The 27,267-nt window shown below is 32.2% G+C and overlaps 4 protein-coding genes across 4 annotated transcripts; 2 read left to right on the top strand and 2 right to left on the bottom strand.

The window, feature by feature from the left end:
* Positions 1–539: 539 nt before the first annotated feature.
* On the bottom strand, positions 540–2,565 carry LOC114387785 (60S ribosomal protein L18a-like). Its single transcript, XM_028347987.1, has 4 exons — positions 2,424–2,565; positions 2,218–2,333; positions 1,982–2,045; positions 540–1,091 (listed from the first exon to the last, which is right to left on the bottom strand). The coding sequence occupies exons 1-4, from the start codon at positions 2,436–2,438 to the stop codon at positions 750–752; spliced, it is 537 nt and encodes a 178-aa protein (XP_028203788.1). The 5' UTR covers positions 2,439–2,565; the 3' UTR covers positions 540–749.
* Positions 2,566–4,751: 2,186 nt separating this feature from the next.
* LOC114387786 (40S ribosomal protein S14-like) lies at positions 4,752–7,087 on the top strand. The gene is made up of 6 exons (XM_028347988.1): positions 4,752–4,914; positions 4,992–5,111; positions 5,189–5,234; positions 6,109–6,194; positions 6,396–6,525; positions 6,704–7,087. Exons 1-6 carry the CDS (start codon positions 4,912–4,914, stop codon positions 6,769–6,771), a joined length of 453 nt encoding a protein of 150 aa, XP_028203789.1. The 5' UTR covers positions 4,752–4,911; the 3' UTR covers positions 6,772–7,087.
* Positions 7,088–7,404: 317 nt separating this feature from the next.
* LOC114387787 (60S ribosomal protein L18a-like protein) lies at positions 7,405–11,401 on the bottom strand. Its single transcript, XM_028347989.1, has 4 exons — positions 10,609–11,401; positions 10,201–10,276; positions 9,417–9,531; positions 7,405–7,752 (listed from the first exon to the last, which is right to left on the bottom strand). The coding sequence occupies exons 1-4, from the start codon at positions 10,787–10,789 to the stop codon at positions 7,681–7,683; spliced, it is 444 nt and encodes a 147-aa protein (XP_028203790.1). The 5' UTR covers positions 10,790–11,401; the 3' UTR covers positions 7,405–7,680.
* An 8,787-nt stretch (positions 11,402–20,188) lies between these two features.
* LOC114387884 (cytochrome P450 710A11-like) lies at positions 20,189–22,664 on the top strand. The gene has a single exon (XM_028348117.1). The coding sequence runs from the start codon at positions 20,599–20,601 to the stop codon at positions 22,162–22,164; it is 1,566 nt and encodes a 521-aa protein (XP_028203918.1). The 5' UTR covers positions 20,189–20,598; the 3' UTR covers positions 22,165–22,664.
* The last annotated feature ends 4,603 nt before the right edge of the window (positions 22,665–27,267 follow it).

The raw sequence follows: 27,267 nt of genomic DNA, 5'->3' as shown, positions 1-27,267 counted from the left end.
TGGTTACGTAGAGAGCTATGCCTATGGCTCCTCCTCATGGCTAATTATTATTACTTGTTATATCTCTAATGACAATTTTGGTGCCTTGAATTGCTAAAAAAGTTAGTATCGAATAACACTCCCATTAGAATTGCATATTATCGAGAGCGTAATCAAAATTCATCCCTGCAGATTTTTTAACAAGCCATCTCCTTGATTTGTTATTTAGCAGCCAGCGTCAACTCCGTTTTTTGAGATTTAGGCAATTTTCTACCGAGTCATTACTTAAAATTTGTTCAAAATTATGCCGGTCTCGCACTTATGTGGATTCTGGAGAAAACACGAGTTTAAGACAAAATAGTGTTGGCCCAGTGACTCAATTCTTACATCCATTTTCCATCGACCCAGCAGTACCGATTATCCAAAAATCAACCTGATTTCAGGTCATTCGACAGCATCTATTAAGATATAGATCGAAAAATGTTTGCATTACGACTGTGGTGCAATAGCCTAATTCCTTCGAGTGACTTGTAGGCGATATTCAGAATTATTAACATCTTGGTTAACAGCCATATATATAAATTTTGTTCAATTCTACTCAATTATCAAAATGATCAAAAGATAATATCCAACAGAAACATAAAGATAAACCCAATGAAAATAGTCTAAAAGAACCTCAAACAAAATCTGGCAGTAAAAAACCAACGGGTACGTCTCTACTAAAAACGCCTGATAGACACCAAGTATTTGTAACTCATTCATCAACCACGTTACATAAACAAGTTGGGCTTTTTGGCCTTGTATGTGGTCTTCAGCTTTCTGGTAGGTGGTCTAACTTTCTTGTAGACCAATGGGAACTTGATTTTGGAATTGTGAAATTGCTTGGTGCTCTCCCTCTTGCAAAGCTTAGCTGGGATGGTCGCAGTCTTGATAATTTGGATGCAAGGGCTCCTGACCCTGTGACGAGAAGCCATTTCATTGTACATTGCCTCAACTGCACCGTTTAGAGTGGTGTCACGGTACTCCTTGTACATGTTGTGGTAACCAGTCCTACTCTGATACCGCAACCATATACCATAGTTCTTAATTTTGGTTGGGTTCTTCTCAAAAATCTGGAAAATAAAATAATTCAACAGAACAGAGCACCCACAATTAGCCAACAGAAAACTAACATTGTATTTCAAACTGAGTTGAAATAATCCGCAAATCCAGAAACAGCTTGGCAACATTACAAGGACTCAATTAATAAATATGCCATGACAAGCTAACTCTACAGATTATTGATAGAGCAAAATAAGCATCTACTCTAAACATTATGAAATATCTGCATTTCAACAGATTTGAAACATACAAGGAGTCCATTAATAAATTTAATAAATGTCATGATACAAAGTAATTCAACAGGCAAAACAAACATTATGAAATTACTCCATAAAAATTTTGAATTCAGCAGGGCAGTGGACTCTAATAGTAACACTGAAAGTACTTTTAAAAAAAACACAAGACACCTTCCATTGAACACTTTTTTCTTTGAAGATAATTTTAACTACTGAAAACATGGGTTATCAAGAAACAGTTTGTACATAAGCTAATTTGTCTGAAGTTGTATACCATTTAAAAAAAATCTATTAAGCTGAATCCGTGATAACCTCTAAGTCAACAAAAACAATTTAAAATAGTGAGCAACAACGACAAAACGCAATTTCCATGCAACCTATAAGCAACACAAAAGCTATCATAGGAAAATATAACATCTTGCCCACAAGTGAGTTTTTAAACAATTTATTATAAAAAAATTGCAAAGACCCTAAACTTTCAGCAAACCAAGTTCACACTGCATACTAAGGTAAAACACCAAATAAATCACCTTATAACACATTCTTGGAAAAAAAAAGATTACTTAACCATAGTTTTCAACTTCCCAAAACCATAGGCAATAAAATCCGTACATTAATATAGAAAAAAATAAAGCAAGTAAAACTATGCCTAAAGGAGATTGTACCTCGTTGATGGCAAGCACTTGGCCATTGCTCTTCTTCACCTTTTTCAGTTTCCTCAGAAAATACCTAATTGAAAGCAAAACAAATTCAAAATTATAAAAACAGCCCCTAAACCCTAGAATTCAAAACAGAGGCAATTCAATCTGATTGCTGGAAACTAAGAAAACAATACACGGCGCAAAACATTAAATCAAGGATCTCAAAAAAATAAAACTAATAAAAAGGAACAAAACATTACCAGAACTTGGACTTGGCGCGAACCTCGTTGGTGGCCCAGAGCTTCATTCGGTAGATCTTGGGGTGCTGATCTGCTTCCGTGGGAAGAGCCCTCCCAACCACCTGGTACTGGTGAAACTGCAAATACACATAACAAAACACCACCTCGTAAAAATCATTAACAGAGGAAAATGAAATCGAACACCAAATGGTGTGAATCTTACGCACCCTGAACGTAACCATTTTTCCGAGAGAAGGTAGCAAACAAAGAATCTCCCTCTCTCTTCCTCTCAGTCTGGCGCTACGATGAAGAGGAGCAAAGTAGGGTTTTTTGCGTATTTAAAGAAGCTCGAAACCCTAACTTTTAACTTGGAACATTGGGCTCGGGTTCGAGCTTTTCTTTATTTGGGCCGACTACTTTAAGGCCCAAAAGTTTAGATTTTTTTTTTGCATTATTCAGTAAAAATTTGGAGATAGTAAATAAATAATAAATAAATTTATTAAAATTAAAGGTTAAATTAAATGATAAATATAAAATATAAAATAAATAATATAATTATTATTTTATGTATTTTGATTTATTTCAAATTATTTTCCTTCTGACATTTTAAAACATTTACTACTTAATTATATTTTTATTTCTAAAAAATTTATTGAATAAAATGCGATCATAAAAATATGACATGCTATAATTTTTTATATTTTTTTCACTCACTCTTGCTTTTTTTACAGCTCATTTCCTAATTTCATTGAATCGTAATTATTTCATTGAGTCATACTAATTTCATTGAATCATAATTATTTCAGTGAGTCGTGATTCTATAAATCTTTCTTCACCGAGTTACCTTTCAAACGTGACAATTTTTCTTCATTTAATTATCTTTTTTTAAAGTTTTATACATACGTATTGCCTTAATGATAGCTACAAATTCATAATCGTCTTGCAATACCCTTTTAAATTAAGATTATATATATATATATATATATATATATATATATATATATATATATATATATATTCATTTCAATTTACTTATCCCTACAAATTTTCTATTCATTTTTTGTTAGAAACTAATTATAGATTGATTAATTAATAAATTCGATATAAAATTGATTTAAATTATATGAAATCAATATACAACCATACACAATTTGTGACATTTCTTTACTGAATGAAAGACTAAAAATATTTTTGAAATTGAGACACTAAAAAAATAAATTTTAATTTAGGAGAAAAAAAATAGAAGTGACCTAAATTTGAGGGACCAGGGACATATTTAAGTGTTAAGTATTTAAGTAATTATATATTAACACATGTATTATATCATTTTACTGTATATAACATTTTTTTATCGATGGTGAAATCACGTGCGTACTCAAGTAAGGCTAAGATGATTTTCAGTGGACAAACACAATATGAAGAATGACTTTAATGAAACAAAGAATTGTAAATGATGTGTAACTAGTGTCTAGGCTCAGAAGGAATTACATCTCAACAAGCAAAGATTTTTTGCCACCATCGTGTGATATCAATTTGAATGGCATAACTGGTTCTATGCTTTAAAAGCCTACAAGGGTTTTGAAACTTTATGATGTCCCCAAGCACATTAGGATTAGATCAACCGCAAATGTCATTTACTAAGATTATCCTCTGTGTTGGGGTGGACAAAGTAAGTCAACATAAAAAGGTTAAGATTTTAGAGGTGGAAATTCAAAATATTATATTTGACCTTCAAGTGATAGGGGATTATGTGAGGTAAGAGGATGCCTTGAATATAACAAAGGTAATGGGCTTTACCCAAGTACTCTTTCAATTTTACTATGTTATTGACTAAAAATCTCTAATTTGAAACCTAGATAAGTCTGATTCAACCGAAAATCAATTATCGATTTAATACTTTTTAAAAAATAGAATATGCTTAAACTGATTCAAAATCGTTGAACCGATGAAAAACCGATAAATCTGGTGGGTTAACTGGTTTTACTTAAAATTGTTTTAAAAAAAATCAAAATTACATCATTTTGGTTAAAAAAAGAAATATTTTAATCTATGACACTTTTAAAAAGTTAAATTTACTTTTTATTATTATTCATTTATGTACATTATATTAATTTTTATTTAATATTACTAAGATATTATATCAAAAAAATATTTTATTAAAATCAGTTTTATCTTGATTACTGATTCGAGTCCAATTCTGCAAATATTACATAAAACAATTGTTTGGTCACTGGCCATCTTTTAGCCGCATGCTATCGACTGTCTTGCTTCCTTCGGCTAACCACTTTTTATGCTATCAATAATATATTAAAATAAATTTAACCGTTGAAGTAAATTATATATTTTTTATAATGAAAAGTACAATACTAAAAGAATTATTGCACTATAAAGAAAGAATGTTAAAAAAAGTATATTATGAGTAATTAAAATTGTCAAATGAAATAATAGTAGTAATAATAATAATATTGAAATAATTGAAATCAATGTTCATAAAATATTAAAATTAAATTATATTGATTGATTATAAATACTTTAATTAATTCAAATTTAAATATATAACTGAGAGGATAAAAAATGCGACTAGTGTGAGTAAATGAAAAAAGGTGGAGGGCATCCAGCAAAACCCTACTCCAGATCTGTATAAAAACAAAAACGCTGGCTTTGAAACCCTAATAAGCTTCATCAATCTCCGAACTCCGAAGCCCTTCAGCAACCATGGTGCGTAGATCATGAAATCTCTTTGTCTCTCGCGCCCCTTTTCACTCTAACCATAGATTTGTTTATTTGTTGTGCAGTCGAGGAGAAAGGTTAGGGAGCCAAAGGAGGAAAATGTCACTCTTGGTCCAGCCGTTAGAGACGGTGAACATGTTTTCGGCGTGGCTCGCATCTTTGCCTCCTTCAACGACACCTTCATCGTCAGTATATGCATTTGTCTTAGCTTCCACTATCAATATCTGAAATCTCATGTTTAATTTTTTTTTTATGATTGCAGCATGTCACTGATTTGTCTGGGAGGGAAACCCTTGTTCGCATCACTGGTATGAGTTATTCTCTTCTCATCGCAAGACCTAGTAAATTATCGGCTAATTCCAAAAAAAATATGTTGGTTATTGTTTATCTGCTTAATTTTTTCCCCCGCCTTTTAGTAAAATTTCACATTTTTTTATATTATTGAAATTGAAATAGTCCATATTGTGGTTTCAGTGGATTTTATTGGCTGAGAGTGAATATATGTGTTTTTTAATCCCCTATAGGTTTTTCTCTTCTTTTTGACGTATATCTTTTTTGTGAGATCCTTATGTTGGCACTTAGGTATTTCCATACCCCACAATTGAGGTAGCTTAGTGTATGTATGGTTTCACATTGGAGAAGATTTCAAAATTGATTATGGATCCAGAATGTTGAAGCAACTTTGAGTAGCTTTTGCGTTGTATCAAAAAATTTATACCAAGTTTTATTCCTAACTTGATTTTGTAATGAAAACATCCAAACATAAATCACTTCACTTCAAAATCATCAATTTTGTCAACCCTCATCCAAACATGCACTTAGTGTTCTGTTTTGCATATTCTTAATATTTTTGGAGTTTTCTATTCATATAACTTCGTATCTATTTGTATATCACCAAGCTAACATTCTTCTCCAATAAATTAATTTTGGTTGAATCTTTTTTTAGAATGGATACAGGAAAACTGGGGATTCATTTGTATATCACCATGCTAACATTTTTCTCCAATAAATTAATTTTGGTTGAATCTTTCTTTAGAACGGATACTAGAAAACTGGGGATTCATTTGTATATAACCTAGCTAACATGGTTCACCAATAAATGAATTTGGGTTGAGTCTTTCTTTTTTAGTGGATACCGGAAAACTGCTGTAATTTACTTATGTCTTTGTTTTCTATCTTCAGGTGGGATGAAAGTTAAAGCTGACAGAGATGAATCATCTCCATATGCTGCTATGCTTGCAGCACAGGATGTTGCTGCCAGATGTAAGGTCAGTGGGCCTCTTAACGTAGAATTTTTGCTTTCTTTATGAATTTGATAGAATTCCAATTTGATCATCCTGTTTGTTAGCCAGTATCACTGGCCAATCTTTTTCAATGATTTTGCTCTGTGAAATCACTGTAGCAGCAGGATGTTATTTTCTGTGAAGCTGTCAAAGCTTGATGTATCATTTCAATTTGTTTTGGAGCAGGAACTGGGCATAACTGCTCTTCATATCAGGCTCCGTGCCACTGGTGGAAACAAGACCAAAACACCTGGTCCTGGTGCTCAATCAGCTCTTCGAGCCCTTGCACGTTCAGGAATGAAAATTGGTCGTATAGGTATCTGCCTTTTTAAGGAACCCTTAGTTCACTTGATTTGCCCCTTAAATGTCTTGTTTACTGAGTTTTTTTTTAATATTCATTGTATTTCCCATTCTTTTATTGATTTCATTTGTTTGTCTTTTATTGTTAAATGTTAATTAATTATTTGATTGATTAATGTTTCTTGATTCTCCAGAGGATGTTACTCCCATTCCTTCGGATAGTACACGTAGAAAGAGTGGTAGAAGGGGTAGAAGACTTTAAACTTCGTATGGTATACGACTGGAGTTGCTATATTTTACTTTCGATGCCAAAGAGAATGGTGGCCTTTTGATGCTCTTCAAGTTAATATCAGAACTCTTGCATTTCTTGAGGTGTTAGAACAGAATTTTAGTTGACTGCATTATTGTCAGATTTTTGAAAGTTGAGTATGTTGCTTCGTGGCTTGCAAATGTGTTAATCACTACTTTGATAAATTGCGCCCTAGGTTTGGTTGATTATTGTTTTTTATAATTCGCTTCTCTCTCTCGGCTACTTTTAAGCAATGAATGAATTGGAAATCTAATCATTGTTCGTCAAATGAAATTATAGTTTATAATTTGCCGCAAATTTTGTTCCCAATTTTTGTGAAGAACATAATTGCGTTCAAATCTATGGTATGCATTTTCTCAAAATTTTACTCCCTACCCGTTAAATATTTTTATTTATGAATGTCAATAATGCACTACAAGATGATTTCCATCAATATTAACATCACAAGGCGCATGCTAAGACGTTGACGTTGATGATAATGGTGTAATGGTAAAATCAATGACACTAGTAGGCAAGGCGTTACAGTGATGGTGGTAAAACATGGGTTATAGGTAGTAGAAGGATTGATACTTTGTTGTCATACTGGTACATATTATACGAGTTAATATTTAAGAGTGAATACTATTAAAGTTTAGTAAATTAAAATCATAATACACTTTAAATTAGGTCAAGTGGATGTATATTATACATCCTATTTAAAAGGAGTTTTTCTTTAATCTGTTTCCAAACTTCCATCAACTACTAGTCTAACATGTAGAAATTGCATTTAAGTATCAATTTCCAACCGCAGCCAATTGTAACTTCCGCACCGAGTTCCAAAGAGTAAATTACAGCAAGAAAAGGTCCACAGGATTGTGCAGGTCAAAAGGATGTCAACCTCCCAAGATCTCCTTGTGTGACACCAAGGGCAAGAACAATCACAGTAACGAAGGACTGTAAATTCAAGTACATAGTTCAAGGGAGCACAGGGAAGACAACACCATTTAAATCTAATCAATGATAATAATACTTTTTATTTTTTAAATAAACTCCTAAATTGACCATCTGAATTCTAACTTGTCATTCTTCTACTAGTTTTTAAACAAAAAATTCCAGTAAATTAATATTTCAAAGGAATAATAACATGACAAAATTAGCCCTCTACAAAAAAAGAGTAGCATAATGCAGATCATTGAATCTGTAGATGCATTACAATTCCTAGATCAGACAGTATTCTTTATCAGCATAATGCAGTAATAGACCTATCTATCGTAATCAAAATCATAGATGAACCCATCTTGTTGGAGGGAATGGAAGGTAAAATGAGGGAGCCAAAATCCTCCCCTCCACCTTTTCCATCCTCTTCAATACGGGGGGATTTGGAGGGAGGGAAAATGATATGACTTAAGATTTTGTGAGCTGTGCTGACGACAATGTCTTTTATTCTTTTACATCAGTGCCCAATTTAAATGATCTAACTTAGTATGTATCTTGAAAAGTTTCGAACCCTTGACATTTACATCTTACAATGTAAGGTGACCAATTGACAAGAGATGAACTGCACTCAATACTGGCTGCAGAAGAAAAAAAAACTACGGCAACTATAAACAGATCAACTTGGGTTAATACTATCAAATAAAATCAGGGTTCATCACTTATCATGAGTTCATTCTAAAATCATTCTCTTCTCTGTGTAACCCTAGTATAATGTTTTTATCATAATCTCCTCTCCAGAGATGCAACTATGCTCTACACTTGCCCTTCATGGGGATCCTGTACCAGAAAGTCTCTGATTGAGATATTATTACAACTATCCTCTATATCTCTGAGACGTTATAACTAGTAACCGGATTGAGCCATGATGCTGGAAGTTTGTGAAAAAAAGGATGGTTCATGAGATGGAGAATAAACCATTAATTCCACATCTTACGAGCAAGGGGACCCATTGTTGTACATTGTACTCACTTGTCAACGGTAGTAATTAAGCAGGTTCTTAACATGGTAAAACAACCTTGGAACATTTTTAATATTAGGAGATGATTGTTTATACCGATCTACATGTATATAACAGCCTAATGTATTTAGCATAGTTCTTAATCTGAACTCTTTCTTTCCTCTTTTGTAATCAATCTATAAAGATAACAACACATATAACATATCTCAGACACTGCTTTTCAACTCTAGTCTATAAGAAAATTTCTCCTGATTGAATGACTCAAACATCCAATTCTAAAGATTAATTACAGACTAGAAACTATACACAACTATGTTACTGAAGTCGCTTCAATAACTGGTGAACAAAACTAGATTTTTAACTTCACTTTCCAATTAGATGACCGAGTTGCAATATATCCACATAACACCCAGCAGATGAGCGAATTAAATTTTGATAGCCAAACATCTATATACTGCTTTGTATCATGACATGAAGAGACAGTGGAAATTACACGATGAATATTTAAGAAATTAAAAGTTGCAGCAACCAAAACTATAATCCCATTTCTTTTTAGCCCCATACCAACTATGACATGACAAGACTTCTAATTATTAATGCGTTAAAGAAAACCTAAAACATGTGAAAATGAAATAATTAATTTGCAATAAAAACTAAAACTTACAGCAACTGCGCATGCAATCAATCCAGGCTTTTCTCGGCAATCCATATGTACAAACATTAGAATGAAAGTGCCAACGTACCAGGGAACACCACCAAGAAACCAACCCATTATAAACCTTGAAATACAAATAAAGTTGCAACCATCAATATCATCAGAGAAAATAACGGTTGCTTTCAAATAATCGAAGGAGCAAGCACCTAAACGGGGAGGGGGGTTTTATTAGAGGATTGAACCTCCAACACATTCACGCTCATTGGGATCCAGTTTTAATCTGATCTCTAAAAATTTGTATGCTTGAATTATTTGGTTAATCCAAAAACATACACAAAGACGGCAAAACTTCTTACAACTTTAGCTCTTAGGACAATGAAATAAGTAGGCGCCCCTAAAGTTTAGTAATTGTTATTAGGCATGCGATTGTAGACTTTAGTCATTAGCAATACAAAGATAAAGCCACTTCAAATTTTAATCAAATAGCAAACCACGTACGTGTATTACAAGCTTGGCATTTATAGTTTAGCTAGCTAGGTTGAAGCTTTGCAGTATTTGCGTTGCCCTTAACACTCTCAAAACATGGCGTGGTATGCTTGATAGATTATCATGTTTGTTATGCATGTACTTAGGGTTTGGAACCTCAAGTGTGTGTCCATGAAGAATGTTGAGATATGTCAATCCTTTAAAGAAATACTAATGAATCTCTAAAAGCTTGGCGGAGATATATTGGATTAAAAAAAAAGCACTTTCAAAAATAAAAATACTAGCAAGTAAGACAAAGCAAACTCACAAGAACCAACCCAGACTAAGTCCACAGCAAGGAAGACGACGTTCTCTCACAGGCCTTCCTTCAGCAACGGCATAAACTTGCACGATTAACATAAAAAAAAAATAAAAAAAACATTGTGAATACATTATTCAAACAGATTCCATAAAGCTACTTTCGTGTCCAGAAACATAAAATTAAGGATCGAAATCCAAATCCATTAGTATATATTGTGAGTGCTGAGTACATTGTTTGTGCCAAATCCAAATCCATTAAATCTCGTTTTAATTTAACTATCATTCTCTCTTGTGAGAACATGAAATTAAGGATCGAAACATAGGAACTATCGCGTCTAGTGTTGAACTCAACAATAGCCATAGGTATGAGTAAAAAATAAGAATGTGAATATGGTTGTACGTGATTGTATTGTACCTGGAACGACGTGGTATCCTTGTCGTTGGTAATAATTAGCGTAGGGAACGGGTGGTTGTTGGTGTTGAGGAGGATAGTGGTTAGCGACGCCTTGAAAGGTTCCATAATAAGGGTTTTCGGTGGCTATTCCGATTCCTCTGTTCTTCCCATCCTCGTTCATCGGAGAAATCTTGGGAATCATTTTACTACTTCCTCAATTTCCGACCATCTTTCTCATCCTACGTTCATGTTTTTGTAGTATTTCGTTGCTTCACCCACAAGATTTAATCTTACACCCGAAGTTTAAATAAATGGGCCTGGGCTCAACTTTTTGCCCTTTTTGTGTTTTTGATTGGTGACCGTATAAGTATTTTTTTTTAGCTAAAATTATATTTTTGATCTCTTATTTTAGGTGTAATTTCACATTTGGTTTCCCGTTAATTTAATTCACAAATTAGAACCTTTATTTTGTAAGAAAGTCTAATGTTGATGCTCTGACGTCACGATTAGACGGTTGACCGTTAGGCAATAATGTTGACGGTCACATGTTAACGTCCGATAGACACGTAAATTTAAACATTTTTCGAGTGTCTCTAACCCTAATTAATTATCTTTAATTTATTTTAAAAATTATTAAAAACAAAAAAAAAACCAAAGATGTCGGAGCACCCGTCCTGCTTCCTCTCTCTCCCTCCTCCCCCAGCCATACCTCAGCATCACCTACTTCGCCCCCACCGCCACCCCGCAGCACCCGTCCCCCTCCCCGGAGCGCATCGTCACCAGGCTCCGTCACCTCAACACAAGATCCCTCCACCTCGAAGACGTCGACCCCGCCATCACCCGCAGCCTCCTCTACAGCAACACCACCCTCTTCCTCACAATAGGAAGAATACAAGACACCTATAAAAACTGCAGAATTAAATATCCATGATTTGAAAATGAAAAGGTAGAAACAATGGAAACTTGATACCTTAGGTACAAGCCTCGTCACCTACATGCATTTACATAAACTAAAAGCTTATACCTTTATGATTACATGAACTATTCAATTTCTGAAATTCACAATTGTTCCGTAGCTATCCAATGCGTGAGTAATCTTTCGTATTTTATGTCTGTAAATGCAATAAGTATGTTTCTTCTACCAACCGGGAGTTTGCCATTTCAACCATTTGAGAAGGAAGAGGTCACTTCCTCTCTCTATCTCTCTCTCACTTCACCTTCTGCATAAACTCAGCAGATCCACAGGCCACTTCCCAGCTTATCTCAGCCTCTAATTCTCTTCCAAAATCACTTCCTCCACCATGTGCAGCGCAAACTCCTAAAAGTGCTGATTTTTTCAAAGGAGATGGCATGTAACTCTTGTACCCTGTGAAAGCAAATCGTGACCATCCATTTTCAACAGCATCAGCAGCCATAGATGGATGATCACCCCAATTGAACAAACTTCTTTTCCCCGACACGCCACCATCGCGAAAAACAAAGTAATTGTAATTGCCCTTGTTGTTGTTCTTGTTTCCCTGATCCAATTGAAAATGTTGTTGTTGTTGTAGAGGAGGCTGCGGGTGATGGCGGGGTCGACGTCTTCGAGGCGGAGGGATCTTGCGTTGAGGTAGCGGAGCCCGACGACGATGCGCTCCGGGGAGGGGGAGGGGGACGGGTGCTGCGGGGTGGCAGGGTGGCCAAAGTAGGTGATGCCGAGGTATGGCTGGGGGAGGAGGGAGAGAGAGGAAGTGGGACGGGTACTGCGACATCTTTCATTTTTTTTTTTTTGGTTTTAATAATTTTTAAAATAAATTAAAGATAATTAATTAGGGTTATAAGTACTTAAAAAATATTTATTTTTATGTGTCTATCCGACGTTAACACATGGCAGTCAACCTAACTATCAACATCCAATTATAATATATGGGGATTAACATTGCATTTTCTTATAAAATAAAGGACACAATTCGTGAATTAAAAATTAGACCTAAAGTGAGAAACCAAAAATATAATTTTACCTATTTTTTTCCTAATGCAATCCTGCTTGAGCTTGTTTGTCTAGCGTGGGCAATAAAACTCTTCCTCCTCCGAGCATTAGCATTTAGCAAAGCTGCATACCAAGATTCATACTTGAGATATGAGTTAGTTGGAACAATTCAGTTGGTTTACTTGTTAGGTGATTGTATGATTTAATTATACCATTTTTAAATTTTTTCAAAAAATATATTTGATGAAACTTTGTTTTATTGTGTATATTGAGAAAACTAGTTTTCGTGAAACTGGGGACACATAAAATTAGAAAATAAAGATGTTTAGACTGTTTTTCTAAGGTCCCAAATGTTTAGACAAACTGATACCAAATGTCATAATCACAGGATATAAAAAGGTTGGTTGAATTGTTAAAATGGGAGGAAACAAGAGAAAGGTCATGTGTTGGCTTCTTCTGCCAATAAAAAAAAAACTAACAAACTAACAATTAGTGTTTACCAATAAAAAATTACAGCAATAACACTGACGGCATTATTGAAAGCCCAAATGGTCAAATCCATTTGAAAATAGAGGAGCATGAAATTTTTAAATTTATTCTGCATCAGCTTCATTTTTTTTATTCACCGATTTTTTATTTTTTTTTAAATGTATCAGTTTCATTAATTCTTCGGCAAACTTTTAGAGTCAAAGAGCCAATTTACTCGGTACACCACTGCAACCAAGCCAGGCGGGAACCATTACTCCTCTGGCCCATTATAACTTACTTACAAGTAGTTTTTACAAACATAAAAAAAAATAGATGAAAAAAGAAGAATAATTTTATAAAATTAATTTGATCATTTTTAATTTTTCTAGCTCATATTATTGATGTTATAAGAGATATAAGTAAAAAATTAATTAATGTTATACTAAAAAATTAAAAGGATAATTATTTAGAAATAATTTTTTCCTTTTCAAATGATGATTATTATGGACGGGGAGGTACTGTTATTACTATAAATGAGGGTCTTAAATTAACCCTATCATAAATAGTTGAGTTCCAAAAAAAGTACTAATCAACTATCGAGTATATTAAATACAAACTTTCTTCTCGCAAATGATGTACACATAATTAAGAGAAAAAGTGCACAATATGACAATCATGGATCATGATATTACTTGTATTTAAATAAGTTTTGTATGTAATTTCTTCATGTCATCACACATGCCATTAAGTTGTTATAGCCACTTAAAATATTCATTAATTGTTCACGTATCATGTGGAGTAATTTTGAATTTAATTGAAATACACTAATAATATAGAGTAACTTTTTATATCATTATTGTCTTAAAAAAAACCTTTTATATCATCATATATTATCATATAATAAAAATTATTTATTATTATAATAATTATTTTAAAATATTCATATATATTTTTAATTAATTAAAAATGTAAAAATCTTTAAACTAACAATATATCAAAATGAAACTAGTTAAATTTTGCGTAAACTAACGTCTTTTCATCGTGAATTGCGTTAAAATTTCTTCTCCCAGATCATGTACATATATTACTAAGAATAAAAAAGTACACAATATGACAATTACAAATCATGATATAATACTTGTATTCAAATAAGTTTTGAAGTTACTTAATGTCACCACTTGCCGTTAAATTGTTGTAGCCACTAACAATATTCATTAATAGTATAGTTTTATACTGTTATTCCATAATAGATTATTATATAACTAAAAGGTATTATTTTTTACAATAGTTATTTTAAAATTTTAAGATAATTTTTTTAATTAATTAACAATGTACTTAAAAATCTTTAAAACAACACTATATCAAAATTAAACTAATTAAATTTTGCGTAAACGTAACGTCCTTTCACTGCAAATTGCCTTAAAATTGATATGATAGAGAAGAACAAAGTTAGTCAAAAGTTTTTATTTTTTTTAAAGGTAGTTAAAACCTAAAAGTATAACAACTACTTTTTCTTTTTGTTACACAACTGCTATTTTCATAATGCAAAACTTTCACAACAAAATTTATCATTGATCCAAAAAAAAATCCTTAGATAAATTATATTGGATTTACAAATTCATTTTAAAACATCTTTTCTACGTCAGCATAATTAATGGATTATAATATTCTCAACCAACCCAAAAACTAATTTTTCTCCGTACTTGCACGTTAAACATTTATAAATTCTATGAATAATAATTTAAGTAAAATAAATAACTTATATGTTAAAAAAATTCTACTTTATGTTTCATAACAAAATAAATAAGGTGCATATTCATCGATCTTCTAGAATAAAGTTATTGCTTCAGTCTCATTAAAATATTGCAAATTCATCGATCTTATATTGGCGGGTTAGGTGAAAAGGTGAGTTGAAAACCTAAGTCTGCTTTACTAAAACTGGATCAAATTAAACAGGTTAACAAATCCCAGTATTATTGACACATCGTCCTCTTGAAAAGTCATTCCTAAAACTATTAATTGATCATACTTGACAGTTGACATTACTCTTAATTAGAAAATAAATTGAACATTACATACAGGAGATTCACATGATCACTAATACTAGGGGTAGACCATCAGCTGATTACAAGTATTTGATGTCTTCCTTTCACCCTACACTACACCACCAGCTCTATTTCAGATATTCAAAGCAATTATGCATAACTTTTGACTGTTGTTTTCATGTAATTGAATTTCTTGAATTGAAGCACTCCAGAATTGCCTGGGATGAGAGTTGAATTACCCAAGTCAAAGGTGGGGTTTTCATGTCACGTGATGTATTTTTTTCCTTCTTTTTTGTTGAAAATTTTATGAGCATTAGATTGTGTTAATTTAAAGTGTAAGATAATTATGAAAGCATGAACTCATTTTAGCTGTTTCTCCGTTTTATTATGAAACATTACCAAATTAAGATACATGACAATACTAGATAAGATTAAAGAATACCAAAATAAATAAATAAAAACGAAAATGAGAGAAAAATTTAAGTATGAAATTTTATGTTATATTAATTTAAAAGTTAAAAATAGTTGATAATGCAATTGGATTGGTCCTAGTTAAAAAATAAATAATCCAAAAACTAAAGTAATTACAAGTTAGTTCAGATTTTTTTAAAAATCAATTAACCAAACTAATCTAAATTAATTTAATTTATCAAGTTCATGGGATGAATCTAATTCCATCAACTTCCCTACAATTATGTGGTATTACACGATAAAAAGAATATTAATAAAAATAATGTCACAATCATAATTGAAATTGTGACGCTTGCTTTTTGAGACATTGTCCGGGCCCTTAAGTATGCTCAAGACTCAAAGCCCGCGACATACATAGCTATGTTTTGTGCGGATTTAATTCTTGAGACGTGTGCCTTCAATATGAAATATAAAATTATATTTGAATAAAATTAATTCTAATAGTTTAATGATTAATTATATATGGGGATGTAAAATTTATGCAGAAATTATGTTTATATATTTTTCATATAATTAAATATATGATAAAAAAAAAAGAAGTGTCTGACAATCTGATAAGATAAAAATGTAAAATAATAATAATATAAAAATAGGCTTAATTAGCATTTTTAGTCTATGTAAAATATGTTTTATACTTTTAATTCCTATAAATATTTTTGTTCCAATTAGTCTTCTAATATCAGATTTTTTTTTTCTTCTTCTCGTTTTGGCTTAATAGTATTAGATTTCGTTGGTAGAAAATTAGAAATCTTATCAAGTTTTCGTTGAACTTAATTTTCACTTTAGTATTTTGGTTGATAGAAAATGTAACTTTTAACTTAGTATTCAGATTCTTCACGAGCAAGAAACCCGTGTTTTATTTGTTCATTTCAAACATGGGAAGGCATCATCATCGTCCTGGTGGAGGAATCTTAGAGAACATTCTACATATTATATCTTCAACCGACTAATTATGCTAAAATTCTCTGCTTAGCAGAATCGATTTGTATGTTATGGTGCGCGTCTTGGATGTGGAAAGAACCTTTGAGGTTTGAGCTTTCAAGATTACTTTTACTTGTCCAAATAAAGGAAATGTGAAATATCAAAAATGGTGTTCTATAAAAACAGAGTCGGTCGTACACGATTGGGAATTTTTCAAGTCTTGTCAACTTTGAATAGTGAATACTAACGTGACCGAAAGTAATTGACTTAATATATATATATATTCACAAATCCAACGGAGATAAAATGGAAATGATAGGATTGGAATATTCTAAAAGGATGACTTTTCGATTAATTAAACTTCTCGAAGAATGCTTGAACTGTAGTTGAAGAGGAAAAGTAACTATCACCTTGACCTTGAAGAAGGAAAATTTGAGGATAACAACGACTTCACATTCATATTGTAACATCTTCAACGATAATATTTAAGTGATAATTATCGTTGACATAGATGTAGTTAGCATTAACCCAATTAGTGCTAAATTGATTTTTTTTTTCCACTTATGTGAATTGTGGCTGACACTAATTACTAATTTTTAAAAATGTTTTTCAATACGAGCATATGCTAGACCAACGTTAGTTTTAATTTTGCTTTTACCTCTCGTCAATCCTACTTTCTAAACGTTTTCAGTTTGCCTCTCTTCTTTATACGTGGCCAATGGTGGTTGCATTGATTGGAGGATCAAAGTGATTATAATCAATGATGACAGAGCAGAGTGACAATGGTATAATGGTGGTTCTTTTTTTCTTTTTTTTTTTTCATTTTTAGTGATATGCGTTGGTTCTAATTGTGATTAATTTTGATGGTGGCAAGTGGTTCAGGATGACTTAAATTGTTCACGACATGGTGGTGCTGGTGTGATGGTGCAACAACTGCACCTGAGATGGGGGGTTTTGCTTATACGAAGAAAGAATGGTCAAAGGGATGAGAAAGAATTGGAAAAAGATGGTCAAATGGTTTAGTATAATTTTTTTAAAAATGCACCTTAGAATTTACTCATACTCATATTCTATTATTTATAAATCTCAGATATAAAATGATGATATATTTCTATCTAGATTAATAATTTTAACCATATTCAAAAAAATGAAGTTACACCAAATTTTATAGTTAGTTGAGTTGATAGTTTGTTAATATTTCGAATATGACCCAAGTCTGGTCAGCGGCCAGCTTACCACTAGCCAGCAATGTTCTTCGACACGAGTAGCAGCCAAACACATTGTCCTTGCGACTAAGGGGTAACATTGCAAAAATATTTTTTAGCATTGGATCATAAACAATCAAAATTTAATATTATATTTTAATTTAAAATCATAAAATTAAGATTTGTGAATCTTATTTTTACTTATATAATATTTTATTTTTCATTCCTATTTAATGTAAAATTCATTTTACACTTATAATTCAGCAATTCCAAGACCGATAAACTCTTTAAAAGTAACACTAGTTTTTCTACGTTTGGTGAACTCATTCCAAATTCGATTGTAGTAACAAATTATTGTTTTTTTTCAGGCACCGGAGATGCTTTTACATTTTGATTATTGAAATTTGAATTGAAGAAAAAGAAAAAGGAAAAAATTGAGACGTAACAATTGTTTACCTTTCTTATATTATTCATTGTGTAAAATAAATTAAGAATTGTTTTTTATAAGAATAAAAATATATTCAATTTTTCTCTCCCTCTTTTTTGTCTTAATTTTTATTTATAAAAGTGTCCTCAAATAAGCACATAGAAGATTCAAATTTCTAGAGAAAAAATTTTATTTCAAAAAAAGAAAATTATTATTTTTTGCTGAATTTTCTTTTTGTCTTCTTTTCTTACTTCTTTTAGTTTAAATAATGTAAAGGAATTTCTCAATTTTTATATTTTCTCTCTCTTTACTTCTTGTCACACCCAAAAACTTCAATTCCAAATGAACAAACGGGATATGTCTGTCGAATTGTGGTTTTGATAACGTAACACACTTGACTCATTGTTTTAAATATGTGCAGTACGTTAGTAAAGAAATTTCAGCCAATCACGTTATATTTAACTTAATATTATTAAAGAATATTTTTTAAAATATAAGTAAATTATACTTTTTTTTTCTTGTGGGAATATTATACTATTTCCTGTTACGTTAAAATATACTACATAATTTACTGAATTTACTTCATAGTTTGACACAATAATAATGTTAATTGAACCATCTCGTTACCACTAATGAATTACCGTATGAAAACATTATGGACTATATTAAAAAAACTATTTTCAACACTATTTTACTAATATAAGATTAATTAAATTATATCAATGATCAAATTCATAAAATATGCATAACTGTTTTGTATGATTCGGATTTTTTTAATAGGTGGTAGTAAGAAAACAGAATGCTCCAAGGATAATACAAACAGCAGCCAGCCGAAAACTTTACAAGAAAAAAGACACACGTGTCAATGCAGACTACAGAGATAAGACCAGAATTTTCTGCGCTTCAATTTTTAACTATGTGAATCTCAATTATTATAAATAGATTTGATATAATAAATTATAAAATAAAATGTAAGTTAAAAATATTTAAACCGTTTAATTTAAAAAGGCATCACCATGCAATTCTTTTTAATCTTAGGCGATTCTGGTCCAGATACACAGAGAGACAGCAGAAAAGAGCGATTTCTAGAAATTTCACACGAGTAAAATGTGTAAAGCATTAAAGAAAATGACAATGCGTAGTATAGTATATTTACATTTCCAATATTAAGTTTATTTCTCCAATAATTAATTAATTTAGGATAAAGCTGTATTCAAGAATAAAAAATGCTAAGAATATTAATAATCTTAAGTCTCAAACGTTTCGTCCAATGCATAAAATGTGTCCATAACTTTTTGTAGAAAAAACTATAAAAACGAACTTAATTTATAACAAAATATACAATCATTTCGTTCAATGCATAAAATTTGTCCTTTCTCATTTTTTTTTTGGGTAAGGCATGAAGCATATTTTAAATGTAAAATTGGTACTACTATATGATTAAATTCCAGTTGAAAAAACCCAAAAGTATTTTTTACTTTTTAAGTAACGAAGTTTTCCTTTCTTATTTTATATCTTAAAATTCAAAATATATATTAAAATTCTCAAAAATACATCCTTTTCGGTAAGGCATGAAACAAATTTTTTAAATGAAAAAGTTGTATATGATTGAATGCTAATTAAAAAAGTCAAAGATATTTTTTATTTTCTTAAAATAATATATTTTCTTTTATTTTCATTTAAAAATTGTCAAAATCACATTCCTAACTCATACCTTAGTGCATGTTTCATCCTAAAAGAAGATTTAGAGTATGTTTGATTTTTGGTTTGGGTACTCCGAATTCAGTTTTGGGATTAAACTTATTTTGATAATATGTTTGGTTACACCAAAAATATGTTTGTACGTGGAAATTTTGTTTGAAAACTTAGTTTTGTAAAAATCAAATTTGGGTTGCTTTGGCAAATTCAAACTGGAAACTTAAGTTTAACTGTTAACAACCATACATATAAATAATAGCGATTTATGTTGTTTAATTAAATAATAGTGGGATCACTTTAAATATAAAATAAAAAATATTAAAAAAAGATCTATGAAGTATGCGTTGAAATCTCAGAGATGAGAGAAGAAGTTGAAAGTATGAATAAAATTTGAATTCACGACTAGGAGTAACAGTAGTTAGAGCAGGGGCACACAGAGATGAGAGAAGAAAAAGAAAAAGAAAAGAGTGTATCCGTTGTCGTAAACGATGTTTCCGACGTCAGAGAATGGCCTTACCTAGCTGGATCTGAACCCCACCATAGACCCACCACCATCTTATTTATCTCCCTCTCTTCACCTCTTCTGCTTCCTACTAGCTACTACCTCTATCCACTATTCCCAACACCACCTACCCTCTGCCTATCAAAACTCTAATTTTGACCTGAAATCAAATCTCTCACCATTTTTGACTTCACCCTCCTTTTTTTTTTTTTTTTTTATTATTCCCCCTGCCACCATAATAAATCTCCTCCCTCTCTCTCTCTCTCTCTCTGCATTGCCCACATACGGTACGATAGGATAGGAGGATGAAGGCTCTCACACTGGCATCCCTCTTGGCCTCTTTCTCCTTCACGGAGCTTACCTCGTACCTGGCATGCTTCATCCTCCTCCTGCTTCTCCTGGAACAGATCTCGTACATAGTCAAAAAAGGTTCCATCCCAGGACCCTCCTTGGTCCTTCCCTTCCTAGGCAACGCAATCCCATTGGTCCGAAACCCTACCAAATTCTGGGACCTTCAATCCTCTTTCGCTAAATCCACTCCCTTGGGCTTCTCCGCCAACTACATCATCGGCAACTTCATCGTCTTCATCCGAGACTCCGAACTCTCCCACAAAATCTTCTCCAATGTCAGGCCCGACGCCTTCCGCTTAGTGGGCCACCCCTTCGGGAAAAAACTATTCGGCGAACACAACCTCATCTACATGACTGGCCAAGACCACAAAAATCTCCGCCGTCGGATCGCCCCCAATTTCACCCCTAAAGCCCTCTCCACCTACACCTCGCTCCAGCAGATTATCATCCTCAACCACCTCAAGTCATGGGTCAGTCAGGCCCAAGCCCAAGGCTCCTATTCTATTCCGCTCCGCATCCTGGCTCGTGACATGAACCTCGAGACCTCCCAGACCGTCTTCGTGGGCCCGTACTTGGGCCTCAAAGCCCGAGAGCGATTTGAGAGGGATTACTTTCTATTCAACGTGGGGCTAATGAAGCTGCCGTTTGACTTCCCCGGCACCGCGTTTCGGAACGCGAGGCTCGCCGTGGACCGGCTTGTCGTAGCCCTAGGCACGTGCACCGAGATGAGCAAAACGAGGATGCGGACATTAGGGGAAGAGCCTTCGTGCCTCATCGATTACTGGATGCAGGACACGCTCAGGGAAATCGAGGAGGCCAAGCTCGCCGGAGAAACGCCGCCGCCGTTCTCCACCGATGCCGAGATCGGTGGCTACCTCTTCGACTTCCTCTTCGCGGCGCAGGACGCGTCCACTTCGTCGCTTCTGTGGGCGGTGGCTTTGCTCGAATCGCACCCGGAGGTGCTCGCGAAGGTGAGGGCCGAAGTCGCCGGAATCTGGTCGCCGGAGTCGGATGAACTGATTACTGCCGATATGCTTAGGGAGATGAAGTACACTCAGGCGGTGGCACGTGAGGTGGTGAGGTTCCGGCCGCCGGCGACGCTGGTGCCGCACGTCGCGGCGGAAAGGTTTCCGTTGACGGAATCGTACACGATACCAAAAGGAGCTATCGTGTTTCCGTCGGCGTTCGAGTCGTCGTTTCAAGGGTTCACTGAACCGGACCGGTTTGACCCGGACCGGTTCTCGGAGGAGAGACAGGAGGACCAAATATTTAAGAGAAACTTTCTCGCGTTCGGGGCTGGGCCCCACCAGTGTGTAGGTCAAAGGTACGCGTTGAATCATCTTGTTCTCTTCATCGCCTTGTTCACAACGTTGATCGATTTCAAGAGGGACATATCCGACGGCTGTGATGAGATTGCGTACGTGCCCACCATTTGCCCCAAAGACGACTGCAGGGTATTTCTGTCCAAACGGTGCGCACGGTATCCTTCTTTTCCTTCGGTAGAGGACCTCGTCAAATGACCATATTGCCCTTCTCTCATGGGTTTATTTATTCGTCTCATGCAGGTTTATCATTTTTTAAATTTAATTGGATAAGATGCGTTTTGGATTCCAATTTTTGGTTTAAATTGGATAAATTCAATTTTGACTGAAAATTAAGACATCCAAAATGTGTTTTTATCAAAATTTGTTTGTGTTTTGTGTCTAGCAGCCACAAAATTGTGTTGACTTTTCTTCTGGTTGGTTTTTTTGAAATGTTGCAATCCTTGTAAGAGTTTGTGTATGTGAATGTGAGAGGTGATTGGAAGGTGGATGATTGGGTGCTTATTAGCAATCAAATAAAATGATGTAACAAAGAAAGATGCCAAATTTACTGAGGTGGCCCTTTTGAACTTTTGGGATGCTGCTGCTGTATCTGTACGTGTATCTTTTGTAAAGTTCTGAAAGGTGTTCTTTTGGGAAAAAACATTATTACATACTTGTGATCACTCTGAATGATGAAATTATTGCCGTTATTATAATAGGTTCTACATCTGTATAGCTAAGTCAGCAATGATTTTTAATAGAAATGTATAGGAGCAGCTCACGTGTTGAAAGTTGAAGCCAGCATAAGAAATGGTGCTTAGCAAGGTTATTTTTTCTTTAATGCGTGTTTGAAAGAGACTAATTAATAGATAAAAAAATTGCATTACTAATTAGATAAATTTGTATTAGTAAAATCACTGATAATACACTTTTATTAAAAGAATATTTGTTTTATTTCTGAAATAATTGGTGGCTTAAAGACAATTGTCACATGTCAACATAGTTTTCCCCTTGACATTAGATAATTTTCTTGCATTAAATATATGTTTTTTTTTTCTTTTTTACTTTAATTATATTTTAAACCCCTGTTCCACGGATATATAAGAAGTGTTTAATTTTCTCATCTCTCGTAATAAAATATTCTTCTAACCTGATGTGTCTCCTATGTATATATATATAAATTTGTGTATAAAAATAATTCATTTGAAATAGTTTTAGTTAAAATTGAAATTAACTTTATATATGATTCATATTAAAAATTAGTTAGTTATCACATAGTTACTTAAAAAAGTTATGTGTATATATATATATATATATATATATATATATATATATATATATATATATATATATATATATATATATATTTTAAAAAAAAAATTAATTATTTAAATATGATTTAATGGTATTTTATATATATGTCTCAGATATTAGGAAAAAAATCTTCATTTTAGACAGACTTGAAGTACACAATATAATATATCTCTTGAATAATAGGAGTATATGGTGAAATGTGTTTTAAACCGTTAAGGAATCTATAACAAACATAAAAAAGTTAACTTTTTTTTATTATGATATTAGTGTGAAATATTTATTAATTTTGTTGATAATTAATCTTTATTAAAGAATTTGACTAATTACTTTTAGTCCAATTATTTTTTTATCTATAAGAATAAAAAATGAAACTTTATTTGAAGGGATCAAATTTAGAATCACTTGTATTTGTTGGTAATTTGAGAAGAGGTGAAAGTATGAGTGCCTTTAATTAACCACTTTAGTTAATTTGTACTTTATATGATTACTCTATAATTCTATTTTGATAAAATAGAAGTATTTAGTAAATTATTTTAATTTACTGGTTTGTGGTTTCTTTTTTATGCGAGTGCTTGAGTTTTTTATTTTTATCCTAAATAGTATAACAAAATTCCTTTTTATTTCTTAATTAAAAGAGTCGCATTCTTATCCCCACAATACCTATCTCCTAGTCAACAATGTTCCTTCTTATTTTAATTATTATATTATTTACTTTATTTATTTTTATTTTTCAATAAAATATTTAATCTTTAAATTCAAAATTAACTAAAATAACTAAAAATAATGTTTTATCTTTGATTCCAATCAAAATTTTAGTTATTCTAGTGAACATTCTATTCCATTGAACCAGTGTAGAACATTTAGTGTTGTTTATGAGAATCAATTTCCTTATTCACCTGTCCATTGTAGAGTTCTTTGAGGTCTTCGCAATCATGGCTACTTTTGTTGGAGTAAGAAGCTCTAACATTAAAGCAACCTTGATTACTACTCACAAAGCCAAATTTAAAGAATCACCCCGACAAACGAAAGTTATTTGCTAAACCTTGGCTAGCCCAATGATGCAATGCTGAAGAAAGATAATTAAGCTGATCAATCTAATAAGAGAATAAGCTCAAATTATTCGAAGCAGAAGTCAAAGGAATAAGTACATGGAACAACAACATCCTATAACTTTCCCATGTTTTTCATGAACTCAATCATGACTTACCCAATGTACCTTCCACTTCATACCTTATAATCCTCGATCGACACAACACCATGAACAAAAATGATAAAAAAAAAAAAACAAACACAAAGGGTGAACATTCAGACACAAGTAAAACAAGAGTATGTGCAAATAACATACAAACACAACAACAATGCATACAAATATAGAAACATAGGGGGGAAACATGCATTATACAACTCCACATTCTCATATCAATAGATACAACATCAAGTGCGTATAAAAAACAATAAATCATATGATCTCAACGTAAACCAACACAAATGCTCATTCATATGTTCCATTGATATAACTTCTCATTTAAGCAAATGAACATTTATTATTTTTCTTTACTTCCATGTTGTGTAAAGTATATTGAAACTCAATTTATAAATTACCACGAAAACTCTTGTGACTCGGGACTTGTGGGTCGTAACAATGTTGGGTTTTGCTGGATTGTAACATTGTAAAGTTTATAGTAGCTTCTGGTTGATATATTGTAGCATCCAACGTGGGTGTGTTGTGAACCTATCTTTGGTCTAAAATCTAGATTAGTCTAGTCAGGAAAGTGTAAAACTCGTGTGGTCACATGCACATGTTGCACTGACACCACTGTTATGTAATGCTAGCTAGATTGACCTCTTGTTCTTGGATTTGGGATTTGTCTTTGCATTGTTGCCTTCTGTTGTGTTGTGTCTTGTCTTCGGAGTCGACCGTCACACGTTTAAAAGTTTTTTTCTTTATTTAATTTCTAAGACGATATTTATTATTTGTTTAAATTTATTTCTCATTAATTTAAATTGAATTGGGATTTGGGACCACTTATTTGCGAAAAAAATCCATTGATATAAATTCTTAGAAAAATATTCACAGTTTATCAACTACTCTACTCTTGCCATAAATTATCCTACAATCAAACGATAATGCATTCTATTGTTATCTTCATGGTATAGAAAGAAAAAAAAGATAATTCAAAATATTTTAGTAAAAAAAATTAATGTACAAGAGAAATGAAAAAAATATATTACAATAAGAGATAACAAAATTTATTGATTATGTCTTATAAATAAATATTGAAGAAATACTAACTTAATTTTTTTATGATAGATGCCTGTTTTCAATAGAAGTATTAGTTAATTTATTTTAATTATATATAGTGATATTGTCGAAAAAATAGCTTTAATATTTTTAAAGATCTATTATTATTTGTTTATGATAACTTTGGGTGAATAAATGCAAGAAAGAAGAAAATAGAAAATATGATAAAATTGAAAAGAGAAATACTCGTAACAAATAGTAAAATATTTATTACCGGTCACTTTAACATGCTGCCTGCGGCTCTGCCTTCCACATCTGTAGGTTTAAAAGGGAAAGCTGTACATCATATGATGAGACAAACCAATCCGCAGCTCAATCTTTGTTTTTGTCGGCAGAATTCAATGCTCTTCATTCTTCACCCCTAAATCTTTGTCCGGTACCTCTACATGGAAATTATTACATTTTGAAAAAAGTAAAATATTCAAATGAGTGAGAAATAAAATAAAAAATATTTAAAAATATAGTTTGATTTAATGGTAGTTTGGTTGGGAGAAAGTTGGAGGGAGATTTTCTTTTAAAAATTTAGTGTGAATCTCCTCTCTTTTCTTTATTTTAATTTAAATATTTTTTTTAATTCTTTTCTATTTTTGTCTCTTCTATCTAACCAAACCACTCATATAAGTGAAATGAAAAGAAAGAATTTAAATAAATTTTAAAAGATTCTTATATCCTTATAATTACTGATGCACAAATGACACGTGTGAGCTTATATAATTAATTATTGGGTGAGTTTATTTAAATTTAAAAAATAATTTTAAAATAAGTGATTTTATATAATTTTTTAAAGAAATAAATAAGATTTATTTCTTAAAATAAGTAGAATATTAGTTTTTTTTTAAACAAAACAGTTTAAACAAACACATTAAAAAATACAAAGAGCTGTTTATTTTTATTAAAATAAACGTTTATTTTAACAAATAAATATAAATAAATCAACATGTTATATACACTATAATTGATTATATAATTGTATTTGGTGTATGTTTTGATAAGCATGGGCAAAATTGATTTTGGATAAAGTTGATTGTGATTAGAATTGATTTTCAAATAAAATTCAGTTAAATTTTTTTGATCTACTTAAAATTATTTCAAGTCAGAATCAATTTTCTAACATAAGACTAAACATATAACAACATATCAAAAATCAATTCTACAATATTAAACCAAACACACAATTAATTATAGTTGTCGATGGAATAATTAGCTTTAGAAGGAAAATTGAATTTTTAACACATCAATTTTTAATACGTGACACGTGTTTAATCAACTAGCTGATTTGAAGAATTGATTATGCATGTGTAGGAATCAACATGATTTAAAAAGGCATGTAGAAAAAGACAATGGTATGAGGAACCAATTAGCTAGCGGGTGCTTAACGTTGCAACGTGTGACTTGATGGGTTCGCTGATTTGAGTTTGTTGGTGGCTGCACCGGTGGTCGTTCGTCGTTCGTCATCGTGTGAAGGTATGGGTTGATCATGGAGGCTTGAAGATGAAATGGAATCCAAATTGCTCTTTCACTGACTTGAATGCAAAGAGTAAAGTAGATTCATTACCCCATCTCTCTCTTTCTCTCTCTGTGTGAAACAAGATGCAAAGTTTTGTTGAGGAGAAATAAAGAAGAAAGAAAAAAAAAATACGAGAAATAGAAAAAAGAAATGCATTTAATAGAGAAAAGAGCTAAAAGAAATGCATTTAATAAGG

This window comes from Glycine soja, chromosome 15 (assembly GCF_004193775.1).
Source record: "Glycine soja cultivar W05 chromosome 15, ASM419377v2, whole genome shotgun sequence".
Taxonomy (NCBI): Eukaryota; Viridiplantae; Streptophyta; class Magnoliopsida; order Fabales; family Fabaceae; genus Glycine; species Glycine soja.
The sequence above is the reverse complement of the archived record's forward strand: the minus strand, read 5'-3'. Positions and strand labels throughout refer to the sequence as shown.